This window comes from Perognathus longimembris, chromosome 17 (assembly GCF_023159225.1).
Source record: "Perognathus longimembris pacificus isolate PPM17 chromosome 17, ASM2315922v1, whole genome shotgun sequence".
Classification (NCBI taxonomy): Eukaryota; Metazoa; Chordata; class Mammalia; order Rodentia; family Heteromyidae; genus Perognathus; species Perognathus longimembris.
The window spans coordinates 7,421,553-7,437,925 of record NC_063177.1 but is presented as its reverse complement, the minus strand read 5'-3'; the positions used below and the strand labels follow the sequence as shown (position 1 = coordinate 7,437,925).

Here is a 16,373-nt window from a genome sequence, read left to right as displayed (position 1 = left end):
CATTTGGGGTGCAGGAGAAAGGAACTGCCCCACTCGCATCGCTGGCCTCCTTCCTCTTGGCTGGCTCAGGGACTGGGGAGTGCCCTGGACATGGGGGGACCCCCACAAGAGAACTCTGGAGGGGGTTCCTCCACTCCAAGTCAGAATTGGGGACACCCCCCCAAAACCCGTCCCAGCCCATCCGTCTCCAACTCGGCGGGAGAGGCAGCTGCAATGCCCCAGTCAGATTCCCCCAACACTACATTCCTCACCCCATCTAGAGGGGTCCCGGGACCCCCCAAAAATCCCCAAAAAATCAAGGATGTTTGGAAGACGGTCCTGAACTAGCTCTCCAAATTTGGGGTCCTTAGATACCCCCGTTTTTTCAGGAAAATTCTGTCTTTCGTCTGTCTCCCGCCAGCCCTGCTCTGTCCCGATGCCAATTTTGGAAGTCACTCCCTCCTTCCTCCTCCCGGTCTCTCCAGGCACCCCCCCGCACCGGGGGCTAGGGTCCAGGACACCTGGCTTCCAGACAGGGGGGCACTCCTCAAAGGGCTAGGGGCCAGGAGGTCAAGTTCATTGCCCCTGTCTTAAGGAAGCAGGCAAAGCCCGATCCTCCCCTCCCCTCCCCCCTGGCTTGTCTCGGTGGTGGTTTAGGGAAGCCTGGAGGATTGGAATCTGCTATTGCTGTTGCACAGGCAGTTTTTTTTTTCCTTGGGTTGGGGGGGTGGGCGGTGGGAGGGAAAGAGGGGAGGAGAGCCGGAGAGAGCAGGGACCCAGGCGGGAAGATCTGGCCTGGCTCACCCTCTAGCCCCTGCTGCCGAGGAGCCACCCCTCCCCCTCGGCTCACTCAGAGTCCTCTGCCTGCTTTCTGTTTGGGGCTCTTGTCCTAGACGATCTGTGTCCCCTGTTTGCAAGAAACATCTCTTTGTGCCCCACCACGACCCCTCCTAGCCACAGTTCCAAATGCATTGCCCTTATCAGCGGTGTGCACTTTACCTAGTGACACCCCATTTTCTGCGCCTTCCCCTACACTGATGGGATTTTTTTTCTCTCTTTAGAAATAAGGGATCAGAGTGTGAAACTATCCTTTCCTCCTCAGGTCTCAGATCTATCCAGGCACATACTACTAAGTCCAGAAGGAGACAGTGCACCTTTTCCAGATTTTCTCCTCCAAATTCTAGGCTGATTTGGGGGTTCACTAAAGAAATTTCTAGAATCTAGGGTGAAAGGGCATTATCAGGAAACGACATTCCAAACTAGAAATGTATTCTGAGTTAAGTAAGTCTCCAAATCGGCCTCATTTTATCATCCTTCTCCTAGCTTCACGAAGTGTGCTCAAAGAATAACAAAATGCTCATAAATAAAGACACCCCAAAACCTTATAGTCTTCTACTTTGGAAGCCTTCAAACTGTTTCTCCCCTGAAAGTTTCATGACTATCCATACATACACAGGAGTAGCCTCCCCTCAAAGTAAGTCTCTACAAAACTCAAATATAAAACTTTGTTCTCAGTCCCCCCAACCACAAACAGCTTTTACATTTGTTCCTACCTCCCTCCCTATTATGTTCCACTTCAAAGCCATTTTTTAAGCTCCATATTGGAGTTCATGTCCCCCGCAATTTAATCTGAGCCTTGAAACATCTATGGCATCTCAAAATAGACTGGACCCACAAATTAGCACAGGTATTCTGGCTCTACTGCAAGATGACATTGACTCAATATCCAATGTGTGCATGTCAGAACCCCCCCCCCCATTCCCCACCCAAAAAAAATCCCAACCCACAATGCAGCATCCACATAGGCCTCTCAAACTTACTAGAGGCTCTGGAGGATAAATATGGACCCAATGAACCCGGCGCTCTATCATAAACGTCACTACGGAAATGATCAGGTGGCAGTCCACCTCTCACTTCCAAAATCAGCAGGGACCAAAGTAACTCTCATGTTCCAAAACCCACCTCACTATGGAGAATCCTTAGTTGTCTGTCCCCAGTTCCCACTTTTCTCCTGTGCAGCTCCACAGCCATTGCTCCGTCATTGTTGGTCACCTGTATATGCGTCTGAACCCAAATCCTGAGACATCCTGCTTCTCACCTGGGCCCTCTTTTTCATATCAACCTTGGCCACCCCCAAAAATATAAGGGTGTGATCCATGCCTATCTCCCAGATCAGAAAGTTTAAGTTAGGATTATCAGGTGCCTCCTCCTTCCCTCCCCCTCCTCCTCTCTGAGTTTATTCCACTCAATTTTTATATTAATGTTCACTAAAAAGAAATCACCTCTGGAGACATCTGGATATTAGATCTGCCTTTTAATATGTAGCCTAGGCTGGGCTTGAACTCACAATCCTCCTGCCTCAGTATCCCAGTAGTGGGATTATAAATGGGTGCCACAAAGCTCTGCTAATAGTGTTATCTTAATTAGAAAAAAAAAAAATTCCGTGCTCCCAGGCTCAAGCTCCACTCGTCCTATCCACTCCCCTCACTTCCAAAGCCTGTGGATTGTCCACCTCGGAAGGAACTCCAGCCAGAGGGAAAGATCTCGCGATCCCCTAACTTTACCTCCCTCTTCAGAGTACCCCCATAAACTGCTGCGAAGAGACTCAGGAGGTAAAAGTTTCAGCCGCCCAGATACAATCCATCCTGTTCCTGAGTCTGAGCACCCGCTGCCTGACTGGGGGTTGGCAGCGGGCGGGGGGGGGGGGGGGGGGAAGGAGAGGGGGAGCGACAGGGCGGTGCTCGGCCGCCCCCTCGTGGAAGGAAGCAGGCATTGCCGCGCTTTGCCTGCTAGCGGCGCGGGACCCCCGGCGCCTCGCCAGGCCCACAGCCGACGGGCAGGCGGGAGGTCCGGGCCTAAGTGAGCTGGCGATAGCGGAGAAGGAGCGCTTGGGGGAAAGCCCGCCCCTCTCGATCCCCCAAAGGACTCTGGAAACAGTCCTCTGGGGCAAACAGCCGGACGCCTAGCTCTCCCGAGCATCTCTGGGCCCCCACCCGGGGCTTTCCCCACCTCCTCGAGGGGAAGCAGCTGGCAAGGGCCATCCGGCCGGGGGACAATGGAAGGAAACAAACTAGAAATCATATCCGCCCTCTATCCACCCCGCCCGGTCAGAGCACCCCCCCCCCTCCTTTTCTGGGCCCTGCGGAGGGGCCTGTCACAGGTCACACCTTCCCACTGTCTGCACGCTCTGGCCCATCACCACCTCCCCAAACCCGGTGCGCTGCGCTCCCACTGGTCTCCCTTAACGCAGTACACAAAAAGGGACCTTGTTGTTGTTGTATTCATTTTCTCCTTCAACAGGCTCTTGGCACCCATTTCCAAAGGACAGCACACCGATTTTCGCTGTTCCAAGCCCTTGGACGGACGCTCCCCCCTCCCCAATTTCCAGCACTGACACCCCCAGTCTCCTTCCCCAACTCCAATATCTTCATCCACGGTTCCACTCGCAATTAAGCAGTGCACCTACTTTCCTACTACCCCTTGTTTCTGAGGTCCCGCCTTTGAGATGGAGACCCCGCCCCGGGCTCGCCATCTGGAGAGGGAGGGAGGAAGGAAGGATACGGACCCAGGCGTTCACCCCACCTCCACCCCCGCCCCCGCCATCCCGGCCTGATAAAGGAGCCAAGGCCAGAAGGGAGAGAGACCCACCCCCCTTGAGAGGAGAAACGGCAGCCCCTGCAGGACGGGGGTAAGAACGAGACTTTAAGGGAACTAGACTCTTGGGTCCCCTCAACGGGTTTGACTCTTGCTGATGGTAGTTAGGCTTAAGTCCCACGAATTGCGCTAAAATAGAGGTCGGAAACTAGATAGGAATACAGGCCTCGATGGTTCGAGGGGGGTGTGGGGTTCTGGAGCGTGGAGGGGTGCTGGAGCGTGGAGGGGTGGTGGACCGCAGGCCATCCGTGGCCCCCTGGCAGGACCAGGCACTTGAGACCCAGGCGCTCGCGAGCCGGGAAAGGAAGGCGGGGGGGGGGGGGGCCGGCACCACGAGGCTCGAACCCAAGGCGCTGCGGGCAGGATTCCTCATGATCACCAGCATCCCAGCTGTGTGGGAATCTTCAGCTGGCTCCCCGCGCTCTGGGACCTATCTTACAGAGGGAGAAGGGCGATAGCGAGCGGGAGGGCTGGATGGACGCGCTCAATTCAGCAGGGCTGCGTGTGCTGGGGAATCCGGAGGCGCTGGTTCCAGCAGCACCTCGGGGAGATGAAAAGGCAAGGCAGGAAGAGGTCTTAGGACTGCCTGGATCCCCAGCCCTGTCTTCCTCGCTCCCCGCAGGCCTGCGCGTCGCTATGGGCTCCGCGGCGGCCCCCGAGGGAGCCCTGGGCTATGTGCGTGAGTTCACCCGCCACTCGTCCGACGTGCTGGGCAATTTGAACGAGCTGCGCCTGCGCGGAATCCTCACTGACGTCACGCTGCTGGTTGGCGGGCAACCCCTCCGGGCGCACAAGGCAGTTCTCATCGCCTGCAGGTTCGAGGGGCGGGTGGGGCATGTGCTGCCGGAAAGCAGCTTCGAGGGAATCCAGGACCACGCCTTCCACGATCAAGAGGGGCGCCCCCAGAACTGGGGATGGGGTAACCGTGGGGAGGCGGGACTTTCTATAGCAATGTGTATGCCCCTTGGCCCCCCTGCCCCTAACATGATCTATCTACTCGCTTTCCAGTGGCTTCTTTTACTCAATTTTCCGGGGCCGAGCAGGAGTGGGGGTGGACGTGCTCTCACTGCCTGGAGGCCCCGAAGCCAGAGGTTTTGCGCCTCTCCTGGACTTCATGTACACGTCGAGGCTTCGCCTCTCTCCCGCCACTGCACCTGCGGTCCTGGCGGCCGCTACCTACTTGCAAATGGAGCATGTGGTCCAGGCATGCCACCGCTTCATCCAGGCCAGGTGAGGGAGCCCTGGCTCTGTGCTCCCCCCTTCAGCCAAGGGCAAAGGCAAGGAGTATGAAATAGCACTAATGAGCTGGATGCCCAAGGCTCAAACCTATAATTCTAGCTGCTCAAGAGGCTGAGACCTGAGGATGACAGCCAGTTGAGGCAGGAAAGTCCATGAACTTCTCTCTCTCTCTCCCTCCCTCCCTCCTTCTCTCCCCCTCTCTCTGTATGTGTCCGCTTTTGGTCAGTCATGGAGTTTGAACTCAGGATGTAAGTGCTGACCCTGCGTTCTTTTGCTCAAGGGTAGTGCTTTACCATTTGGAGTCACAACTCCATTTCCGGCTTTCTGGTGGTTAATTTGAGATAGGAATTTCATGGACTTTGCTATGTAGGCTGACATCTGCAATCCTCAGATCTCAGCTTCCTGAATAGCTCTGATAACAGACGAGCCATCAGCACCCAGCTAATCCATGAAATTCTTAAGTTGGAGCTGTGGTTCAAGTGGTAGAGAGCTAGCTTTGAGTGAACACGAGCTAAGGAACAGAACCCAGGCCCCGGATTCAGGCCCTAGTACTAACACACACACACACACAATAATAATAAAAGAAACAACACTAAATCATCACCACACTTTTCCTAGCTATGAACCTTTTGGCATCTCCCTACGGCCCTTGGAGGCAGAACCACCTATGCTTCCAACAGCTCCTCCACCAGGCAGTCCCAGGCGATCAGAAGGACATCCAGACCCGCCTACTGAATCTCGAAGCTGCAGTCAAGACCCCCCAAGTCCAACCAGCCCAGATCCCAAAGCTTGCAACTGGAAAAAGTACAAGTTCATTGTGCTAAACTCTCAAGCCTCACAAGCAGGAAGTCTTGTGGGGGAGATGGGTTCTGGTCAACCTTGCCCCCAAGTCAGGCTCCCCAGTGGAGATGAAGCCTGCAGCAGCAGTGAAGAAGGAGCCACTCCTGGTCCCCAAAGCAGGTACACAATGGGAAACTCCAAGCATTTGTAGAGGTTGGCCTCAGTTAGGAGACAGAATGATTTGGAAAATTTAGGTTGTGGTCAGGAGGTAGGTAGATGGGAGTGGGTGTCAGTGGGTGTATGGGAGGGAGGGGAGGTGACTTGGACCATGCAATGAATATGGCTCATTGGCCAATACTAACTCACCTGTGGAGGATAGGCCTTCACCTCCAAGTCTTCCAGGAAAGAACCCCACCACTGACACCACATACACATAATGTCTCCTAGGTTCTCTCCATCTGCTACCACTGGACAGCTCAAATGTGGAACTACATCTAATACTCCCTATCTCCTCACACCTCCGGCTCAAGAGACCATCAGATCACCCTTTCAATGTGCTCATCCACCACCAGGTAAGAGCCCTTATTTTCTGGCTTTTCTCATATATGTTTCAGGCCAGTCTGGGCCAAAAGGCATCAAAAAGGGCCTATTCAAAAAAAGAAGAAGAAAAAAAAAAGGCCTTTTGCAATGGCTCCTAAACTTTATTGCAAATCAGAATCACCTAGGACACTTTAACAACTTAATTACTCAGGTCACACTCCATAGATCAGAATGTGTGGAAGCAAGCACCAGACATTAGTATTTTTTAACTAGATCTTTATTATATTTAAATAGTTGTACATATGAATTACCATCCAGCAAATCAGCTTATGAATACAAAGCATCTTGATTGATGTCATCTCCTTTGTGTGTGTGTGTGTGTGTGTGTGTGTTGGTACTGGGGCTTGGACTCAAGACCTGGTTGTCCCTTAGCTTTTTTACTGAAGACTGGCACTTGAGCTGCAACTCCACTTCCAGCTTTTGTGCTGGTTTATTGGAGGTAAGAGTCTCACAGATTTTCTTACCTGGGCTGGCTTCAAACAATGATCCTCAGATTTCATCCTCCTGGGTTGCTGGGATTGCAGACATGAGTCACCTGCACCAGACAGGCAACAGTATTTTCTAAAGATCCTTATATGCTTTCAGTGAGCTACATAGTTTAAATGTTTTTCTGGCCTCATCAGGCACCAGTGGTTCATGCCTATAATCCTAGCCACTGAGTAGGCTGAGATCAGATGATCATGGTTTGAAGCCAGCTGGGGCAGAAAATTCCCCATGAGACTCATCTCCAATTAACAACTCAAAAAACAAAACAAAACACAGCAACAGAAGTACTGCTGTGACTCAAGTGGTAGAATGCTAGCCTTAAACACCAAGAGGCTCAGGGACCGTGCCCAGGCCCTGAGATCAAGCCCCACAACTGACCCAATCAATCAATCAATCAATCAATAAATAAATAACAGAATTTTCTGGCCTAGCATCATCTGAATCTGAGTTGTCTGGTCAGGGCTTCTCTATCTGGTTCTCATCCACAGTGGTGCAAGAGAAACGACCAAAATAGAACCCTTCACCCATTCACAAGAGCTTCAGCCTGTGACCACCTCAGTTGAAAAAAAAAAAAAAGTGCTATGTGGAGTCCTCTGGAACCTGACAGACATTGGGATCAGATCTCACTAGCTCTAGGGCTTTAGGGGCAAGTCAAATGAGCTCCTTCACAATAAATTGGGAAAAAGAAAACCCACTCCTGTGTGTTTGAGGATTTACCTGCATCAAGGGAGCCCTCAGTAACTATGGTTATCATTGCTCACTCCTTTCCCAGGAAGTGAGTTTTTCAGCTGCCAGAACTGTAAGGCTGTGGCTGGGCGGTCATCTGCGCTGGACCCCTTGACCTCCGGAGACGAGGACAAGCCCTATAAGTGTCAGCTCTGCCGGTCTGCCTTCCGCTACAAAGGCAACCTAGCCAGTCACCGCACTGTGCACACAGGTAGGGATGGAGAGGACCTTGGCCTTCATGCCCACCACTGCTCCGGGGTAAATACAGTCAGTTCCTGACCTCCCTTTGTCCCACCTGCAGGGGAAAAACCTTACCACTGCTCCATCTGCGGGGCACGATTTAACCGACCAGCTAACCTGAAAACGCACAGCCGCATCCATTCCGGAGAGAAACCTTATAAGTGTGAGACCTGCGGCTCGCGGTTCGTGCAGGTAGGGAGGGTCTCCGCGGAGGATTCGGGGGCGACAAGGGTGTGGGGCGGGGCTTGCGCGGGGTCGTTCCGGGGCTGGGCTAGAGGCTCCGTCCCTTCTCTGCCCTCCCTCCCCTCTGCAGGTGGCGCATTTGCGCGCGCACGTGCTGATCCACACCGGGGAGAAGCCTTATCCCTGTCCTACCTGCGGAACTCGTTTCCGTCACCTACAGACCCTCAAGAGCCACGTTCGCATCCACACGGGAGAGAAGCCTTACCATGTGGGTAACCAGTGCGGCCTGGCCTTAGAATTACCTCCCTTTGAACTCTCAGGGCCAAGGATCGGGCCTTGCTGACCAGCCTAGATCTCTTGAGAGTGGCTAGTGACCCGGGATTGGGTGATAAGAGTTCCTGGCCTGGGTGCTTATTTTAGGGAGAGGGCCTGACAGATGTGGGCAGGTTTTGCTAGCTAGTTCCGGGGAACCCCAGAGAGGGTAGATTACAATGAGTTCCAAAGGGCTAATTCTTGGGGGGAAAGCTGGAGACCCAGCCTAGCTCAAAAGCCCCAAGGAAAGGTGGGTTTTAGAAGGGAAGGGATCTGACCCAGTTGTCCCTCCCGCAGTGCGACCCCTGTGGCCTGCATTTCCGACACAAGAGTCAACTGAGACTACATCTGCGCCAAAAACATGGAGCTGCTACAAATACGAAAGTGCACTATCACATCCTGGGGAGACCCTAGTTGGGTTTCTGCCCACGCCACTTGCTCCATAGGGGCCAGAAAAGCTGCAGGATCAGACCTGGCTGCCCTATCAGCCTTAAACAGAAGTGTGTAGGACCACTCTGATATCAGAAACTGCTGCCGCCTTAATCTCTTAGCGGGGAGAGCAGGGGTGGCAGATCCCAGCTAGATCTGCCTCCGTTTTGCTGGTCAAAACCTCTTCCCTACAATCCAGATTGTCCAGCTAGGGGCTGGGAGAAGGGAAAGGCTGCAGGCTCTGCTTTCCTCGTGGGAACAGCCCTTCACCTGCAGCTGCAATCTCATCTGGTGTATTTGTAAATATATTATTTATTAAGGCCTGTGGGTAGCACCAGGACCTTCTTCATTCTGTTGCATTTCCCACTTCTTCCACAAGTGGAATCAAGTGACCTGAAACCCAGAAGGTGAGGTCACAGCTCTGCTGGCAGAGATCATTAGCACTTGGCTTCTCTCCTTTGGCTTGAGTGTTTTGTATTGTTATTGTCATAACTCTTATTTTTAGAATTCTTTCTAATATTTGCTTGTTGGTTTGTTTAAAATGGAGATAGGGGTTCTGAACCTTTTTTTTTTTCTAGGGCAAGCCCTAGAAACATACAGTATGGGTCAGTAACCCTTTCTGGTATTCTGAATGTTACAATTTCTCTAGCAGGCTAGAATTTTTTCCATCTTCTTCAGGGATGGTAGGAACGTTTGTGGCGAACCCAAAAATGGAGATAATAAATGCCCCCTGAAGCTAAGATTATGGAAACTGGATACTGCATCTGCCTGAATGGGTACTGGTTGATGGTCTTTCCTGCAAGACTAAACAGTCCCTTGAAGCTGATCACCTAGATTTTTCTGCACTGCATTCATCTGTCATAGTAGAACCCTCAAGGGGTTAAGTTGAACCCATAATGTTCCCACTGGGCCTGTTCTTAGCACTGAGTTGATAGCTCCATGGGAAAGAAATCTGACATTCCTTATCAGAGATTATGTGACATTTTAGGATATTTCTCAAAATCTAAGAATGTTATGATCTACAGAGTATTATGAAACGCCTTACCTTGACTAAGGTAAAGATTCATGAACCATTATTTACTGCATAAGATCTGAATTTGAAGGATTCCTTGGAGTTTTTTTTTCTACTTGAGACCAGCCACTTCCTTTAGTGGATTTTTAGACATCTATGGATAAGTGTCCAGATTCTAGAAGCTCCTTTGCCTCTATGAATTGCAGGTTCTTTGTAATTTTCTTACTTTAGAAAATCTGGTCTGTCGTGAATGCACTAGAACTTTCCACAGGAAGAAATAAAGGGAGGCTGGTTTTGTTGTAGTTTGGGATTATGATTGGAATTATTGTTGGGATTACAGGTTTAAGAGATTTAAGAGACTGGCTGATTGATGGGCCATCAGTCCTTTCTAGTTGACCAAGTTGCCAGGTAGGATTAAAAGGTTGATTGAGGGTTCAGCTTCACATGTAGACCACGTAGGTATAAAGTTGGGAGTGGTGTTGCCTCTTGCCTAGTGTGGAGTGTCTAGAATGTTAGATATACCCTGAAGCTTTGATTTATAGTCCCAATTATTGTTGCCCTGGGACATATTTAATTATAGACCATGGGTGAAAGATAAGAAACAGTTTAGAATTGGTGGTATGGAACTTCCTCAAGATATGTTAGTACTTGTTATATTGGCTGTCAGTTGGGTACTGGTGACAAAGCTATTCTCTCTCTCTCCATCTTAATCCCCATCACCCCATTGCAGAATTGAAGGTAGGAAAATCAGGAGAGATGTGAGAAGGAGCCATGGTTTCTGTTTAGCAAACTGGATGGGTAATTGGAAGGTGCTGATATGAAATGTAGATCTGGAAAGATTGTTTCCTTGGAATAAAAAAGCTTCTCTGTGCTACCTGCTGTGTTGTGGGTTTTCTCATATGTGGTGATGGTGAGGGGGTGTGAAGAAGATTCTAAGGGTTTGAAAAGCCGGTTCTCCCTCCTAAATAGCAACTTAGATTTAGTGCTCATTTCACTGTCCCATCCCACTAGACATTTCAAATGGCCCTTGTTCTATCCCTGCCCTTGCCTTCCGGCTCATTGTGTAGGAAACCAATGACTTCATGAAGTTTCTCCGGAGCCACCTGCATCCTGCTGGTCTGAAGTCACTTCCTGCCTGAGTTGTAGAGGCAACAGAGAGAAAGTAGAAACCAGTAGTAATACCAAGAGGCTGGGAATCTTGATGCTTAAAACACACAACTATTACCATCGAGGGAAATGGATTGAACTTGAATCCCGTAAGGACAACAGGACTGGAAGTGGTAGTGAGGTGGCCATGTAGTTAAGAGCTACAATGCCAGCTCTACCCTTCTCCCAACAGTGGTATCTTGGCCTCTATCTTATGACCAGTAAACATGCTCCTTCCTGCCTTTTCCCTTCCCTGGGTTTCTCCTCGGTGCACAGGTCTATTCTGGCCCATTGAAGTTATTCTGGTGTTACTTCTCTCTGGGCCTTAAATTCCTCATCAGTGATAAACATCAGTTAAAGTGACCTCTGCTGAACTTTCCAGCATTTATAAGCTGAGATTGTGTTTCTTAATCTTTTAAAACCAATTACCTGATGCAGACTTTTTAAAAACTAACAAAAAACCAAACTAAAGCCTTCCTTTTCCTTCCCCTACAGCTTATCCTCTGCTGAAAATAAGACCAGCTAATATTAATTATCTCATGTCACACACCAGGCCCTAAATGTCTGGAATTTCTACTTTAACTCCTGTGGTAACCCTATATTATTACCCCCAACTTACCAACAGGGTAACATGTTCAGTGTCTTGATCAGATACTAACTGATAAAGTTCAGCTCTTAAATACTGATAGATACAGGGTCCCAACAATTTCTGTGTCTTTGGCATATCTTCTACTAGCCAATGCGTATTTGACTCTGCTTACCAAGAAAATGATACACACACACACACACACACACACACACACACCTCTTTCCCCACTGCTTGATATGAACTTGAGCCCAAGGTTTCAAGGTCTGGGTCTTGGGGAGCTGGAGTTAAAATGAAGTACAGGAAACACAAACCATTAGGATTATGGTGTCTGGGACATGAGTACTGGCCAGTGGGAAAGGCATGTGTCAGTGGCTGGGGTCATAGCTTGTCTTTAGTATGCTCCATCATGAGATCAAAAAGTGCTGTTAGGAAGTGACTTACTAGAGGGCAGAGGAAAAGAAAGGTTCCACCTTTACTGAGGAGGAGGAGGTGGCACTGGTGGAGTCTGTGTGAGCTTACACCCACCCTTCCTCTAGTTATTTTTGGGTCTCAGTGACCTGCAGGCTTCCTGTTAGTTGGAATAGTAATGAGGGAAATGAGTTCGCATCACATAAATGAATGCCAGAGTCCAACAGTTCACCCTCTTCGCCCGTTCCCCTTCTTTTTTTCCCTTGACCTCTGGACGTCTGAGGAATCCAGATTTCCCCGGCTGCATGTTTTCCTGGCTGCATTAGCTGCTGCAGGTGCTTCACCAGGTTGCTTCTTATCTCATAACCTCTGTCCTCTTTCCCACATGCCCTGACAATTCCAGGATCCTTCACTAAGCAAGTCATTGCCTGCCTCTCCACAATCAGTTTGCCCACCACTAGCCCTCACACGTGGATATTTACTGCTGAAATGTGGACGAGCTGTTGACGTCCAAGGTGAAGGGGGATTGCAGCACCTCAAAGCAGATAGTCCCTCCTTGGTCACGTGGGACCCATCCAGGCGGCCTCAGGCCTCTCCTGACGCATGCGCCCAGCCCCCTGCCGAGCCTGAACAATGCTGTAAATCCTGCCCCTCCCTCCTGGTCCCGCCCCCTGCTCCTGAGCCCCGCGTCCTCATTGGCCAGCTATGGTCTGCATGTGGGCCCCCTTTCCCAGGTGCCCACATCCCCTGAAATAAAATAAAAGAAATACACACCTAGACTGGCGTGCGTCAGGGGTGGGGCCGAGCCATTACGTTCTCTGGGTCGGCGGTGCAGAAGGTCCGGCCCGTTTTCTCGGCTGCGGGCCAAGTAGGGCACCGCCTCCGCTGGCTCCTGGCGGCGGTCGGCGCCAGCCGGCCGCCCACCCCCGCCCCTCTCCTCCGCTACCCCCTGCGGAGGAAGGCGCTTGCGCTTCACAGCCCCTTCGGTGGCTTCTCTCCACCTGCCGCCGTTCTTCCCGGCTCGCTTCCCAGCCACCAGGTAGGGTGTGTGGGCCGCGGTGGAGCGCTCGGGAGCTAGCTCCGGCAAGGGGGCTTAGTGGAGGACCCAGCCCCGATGGCGCGCCTGACTGAGCCCCCCGATGGGGGCTGGGGATGGATGGTGGTGCTCTCAGCGTTCTTCCAATCGGCGCTGGTGTTCGGGGTGCTCCGCTCCTTTGGCGTCTTCTTCGTGAAGTTTGTCACCGCCTTCGAGGAGCAGGCAGCGCGCGTCTCCTGGATCGCCTCCATAGGAATTGCCGTGCAGCAGTTTGGAAGTGAGTGCCGATTCCTGGGTCTGAAGTCGTGAAGAGAGAGGGAATGCGGGGACCGGAAAGGGAAAGGGCGAAACGTTCAGGAGGATGCTGGGGGAGGACGCCTGAGGCCACATCGCAGAATGCCTTCCTCTTCCCCAGGCCCAATAGGCAGTGCCCTGAGCACGAAGTTCGGGCCCAGGCCCGTGGTGATGACCGGGGGCATCTTGGCCGCGCTAGGGATGCTGCTAGCCTCATTTGCTACCTCCTTGACCCACCTATACCTAAGTATTGGACTGATCTCAGGTGAGACACTGGACAAGGACAGGAAGAGCCAATGCCTGGATGTTTGGCCCCTGGATTTTTCCTTTCTTCCTACTCCTAAAAGCTTTAGGGGGAAGCTTTAGGGGAACTTTGAGTAACACCTGTGTCCTGAATGGATTTGTTAAAAGGAATAACTAAGTTGATAAACATACTAGGAAAGTTGATGAATTCCCCAGCCAAGGCTAGAAGAATTGGAATGTAAAAAAGAATTTCTGTAAGCTGGTGCCAGCCACTGTGACCATGAAATAGATACCATTAGTTTATTTACAAAGAAAATGTTTAATTGTTTATGCAGCATGGCAAAGGAAGGTTACACAGCCCGAAATAGAGCTGAGGTCTAACTCCAAAGTTCTCTGCTAGTTACTTTATAAACATTAATTGTTATCCTCTCCTTAAGAGTGTGTAAGCTCCATTTTGCAGATGAGCAGAGGGATGCGAGAAGAGTAAATGTAACATGCAAAGTCATACAACTAGGAAGTGTCAAAACCTGGACTGTAACCCAGGTCTGTGGGACTCTAGAGCAAAGTCTGCAGTGTGGTCTGGGGATTATTGGATCCCTTGAGCTCCCCCCAAATCCCCAACACCAATTTCTTAATTTTTGACAGGCTCTGGCTGGGCCTTGACCTTCACTCCGACCTTGGCCTGCCTGTCCCGTTACTTCTCTCGACGTCGATCTCTGGCCATGGGACTGGCACTGACAGGAGTGGGCCTCTCCTCTTTTGCATTTGCCCCCCTCTTCCAGTGGCTGCTCAGCCGCTATGCCTGGCGGGGGGCCCTAATGCTAGTGTCTGCCCTCTCCTTCCACCTGGTGGCCTGTGGCTCACTCCTCCGTCCACTATCCCTGGCCGAGGACTCCGCTGTAGGTGGCCCTGGGGCCCAACTCATCTCCCTCCTCCACAATGGTCCTTTCCTCCGTTATACTATTGCCCTTACTCTGATCAACACTGGCTACTTCATTCCCTACATCCACCTGGTGGCCCATCTCAAGGACCTAGGTTGGGACCCACTGCCTGCTGCCTTCCTCCTCTCAGTGGCTGCTATTGCTGACCTTGTGGGACGTGTGGCCTCTGGGTGGCTGGGAGATGCCATTCCGGGGCCTGTGGTACGACTCCTGATGCTCTGGACTACCCTGACAGGGGTATCGCTAGTTCTGTTCCCTGTGGCTCAGGCTTCCACAACCCTGGTGGTTCTGGCTGTGGCCTATGGCTTCACCTCAGGGGCCCTGACCCCAGTGGCCTTCTCTGTGGTGCCCGAACTGGTTGGGACTGGAAGAATGTACTGTGGCCTGGGACTGGTGCAGATGGTAGAAAGCATCGGGGGACTTCTAGGGGCTCCTCTGTCAGGTAAGGAAAATGGGATTGCCATGTGGGCCAGGGCTGTCACAATAAACAATAAGGGAAGGGACTAGTCCCATTACAATGTATGTGAATGTTGCCTTTGGGGATGGCAGAGTACCACAGCCTACATAGCCAGTTACAACAGCCCCAAAATGAGGGAACGGGGCAAAGGACTTGGGGCTGGGCTGAGCAGGTCTGTGTGGAAAGACAGTGGAACCCTTTAGAGCCTGGGGTTTCAGAGGTCTGGAGCATTCTGATGTCTTCCTTTGGTCCACTGGACCACAACCCAGGTGTCTGGGCCATCTGGTTAAAGTACTCCAGGCTCAAAATGGCAGAACCTTCTGAACTTTAACACTTTTCTTTTAACTATTAACTGAAGATGTAGAAAGAAACCTGCAGGTGTGCCTTGCTTATGCTGGCTTACCAGATCCCCATGCTGGTTTGGCAGACTTTTCCAAAGGCAAGAAAGGGTGAAATTACTTTTTGAGGCTCTTTGAGAAATTAGACTTCTCATATTTATGCAACTATGATCTTGGGATTCCAACTCTTCCAAGATGGCGGGTCTTCCCTACCCCTCAAAATGGGTCTAAGCCACCAGCCCCAGTATACAGATCACCCACGTGTATTCTTTTTCTCTCTTGGACCTAGGCTACCTCCGAGATGTGACCGGCAACTACACAGTTTCCTTTATGGTGGCTGGGGCCTTCCTTCTCGCAGGGAGTGGAGTTCTCATCACTCTGCCCCATTTCTTCTCCTGCTGTCCAGCTCCAACTTCCAGATCCCAGGACCTTGTCATAGAAGCACGGCATACCAAAGATCCCCTGCCCAAAGAAGAGGGGTTGGGAGAGGACTGAACTCCAGCTAGAGGCAGTCAAGTCTGGAAAGTCAGAGCTTGACAGATCCAAGTCTTCTGCCCCATCTCTGACATCCACAAATCACAGTGCCTTACAATTCTTGATATGTCTCCTCAGAGCAGACCAGGAGTTCCTGAGATGTGTGTGCCAAACATTTGTATGTTCTTGAAGACTCTCATTTCTGCTCCTTTGCTCTCCCAATTTTTTTTTAAGGATCCAGGAAATCTTGCTTCACTGAACTGTGAATCAACTGTGAAAATGAAAGGCTGGGAGTGAGCCAGGTGCCAGTGGCTCACACTTGTAATCCTATCTACTCATGAGGCTGAGATCTGAGGATCATAGTTCAAAGCCAGCCTGGGCAGGAAAGTCTGTGAGACTATTATCTTCAGTTAACTACCAGAAAACTGGAAGTGGTGCTGTGGCTCAAAGTGGTATGTAGTGCTAGCCTTGAGCAAAAGAAAACAAAACAAAAAAAAGAAAAAACCCTCAGGGACAGCACCCAGGCCCTGAGTTCAAGCCCCACAACTGATTAAAAAAAGAAGGCTGGGAATATTCTCAAGTTTTAGATGTGATCTCGAGTGTTGCCTCCAAAGTTTCTTCTCTAAAAGACAGATGTTTGGGAAACATAGATGCTAGGTTGAGATAATACCAAATAAGGAAACTGGACAATAGTAATAACTTCAAAAAGACTAAGGGGGGGGGCGGCTGGGAATATGGCCTAGTAGTAAAGTGCTCACCTCGTATACATGAAGCCTTGGGTTTGATTCCTCAGCACCACATATATAG

The 16,373-nt window shown here is 51.0% G+C and overlaps 2 protein-coding genes across 4 annotated transcripts; both read left to right on the top strand.

The window, feature by feature from the left end:
* The first annotated feature begins 3,562 nt into the window (after positions 1-3,562).
* Bcl6b (BCL6B transcription repressor) lies at positions 3,563-8,775 on the top strand. Of its 3 annotated transcripts, XM_048365723.1 has the most exons (9): positions 3,563-3,667; positions 4,256-4,448; positions 4,642-4,863; positions 5,491-5,832; positions 6,100-6,224; positions 7,511-7,675; positions 7,766-7,896; positions 8,018-8,155; positions 8,497-8,775. In XM_048365723.1, exons 2-9 carry the CDS (start codon positions 4,270-4,272, stop codon positions 8,611-8,613), a joined length of 1,419 nt encoding a protein of 472 aa, XP_048221680.1. In that variant the 5' UTR covers positions 3,563-3,667; positions 4,256-4,269; the 3' UTR covers positions 8,614-8,775. The 3 variants fall into 3 exon arrangements, with proteins under 3 accessions (XP_048221680.1, XP_048221679.1, XP_048221678.1); XM_048365722.1 differs by lacking the exon at positions 3,563-3,667 and having other exon boundaries at positions 3,974-4,448; positions 7,766-7,891; positions 8,013-8,155; XM_048365721.1 differs by lacking the exon at positions 3,563-3,667 and having other exon boundaries at positions 3,974-4,448.
* A 4,012-nt stretch (positions 8,776-12,787) lies between these two features.
* Positions 12,788-15,976, top strand: Slc16a13 (solute carrier family 16 member 13). The gene is made up of 4 exons (XM_048365727.1): positions 12,788-13,096; positions 13,235-13,378; positions 14,002-14,739; positions 15,382-15,976. Exons 1-4 carry the CDS (start codon positions 12,898-12,900, stop codon positions 15,585-15,587), a joined length of 1,287 nt encoding a protein of 428 aa, XP_048221684.1. The 5' UTR covers positions 12,788-12,897; the 3' UTR covers positions 15,588-15,976.
* The last annotated feature ends 397 nt before the right edge of the window (positions 15,977-16,373 follow it).

Coding starts and splice junctions, on each gene's coding strand:
- Bcl6b (XM_048365722.1), top strand. CDS start 4,108: ATGGACGCGCTCAATTCAGCAGGGCTGCGTGTGCTGGGGAATCCGGAG. Junction 5,833..6,099: donor ACTCCTGGTCCCCAAAGCAG/GTACACAATGGG, acceptor AATGTCTCCTAG/GTTCTCTCCATCTGCTACCA. Junction 7,676..7,765: donor TCACCGCACTGTGCACACAG/GTAGGGATGGAG, acceptor TCCCACCTGCAG/GGGAAAAACCTTACCACTGC.
- Slc16a13 (XM_048365727.1), top strand. CDS start 12,898: ATGGCGCGCCTGACTGAGCCCCCCGATGGGGGCTGGGGATGGATGGTG. Junction 13,097..13,234: donor TGCCGTGCAGCAGTTTGGAA/GTGAGTGCCGAT, acceptor CCTCTTCCCCAG/GCCCAATAGGCAGTGCCCTG. Junction 14,740..15,381: donor TCTAGGGGCTCCTCTGTCAG/GTAAGGAAAATG, acceptor TCTTGGACCTAG/GCTACCTCCGAGATGTGACC.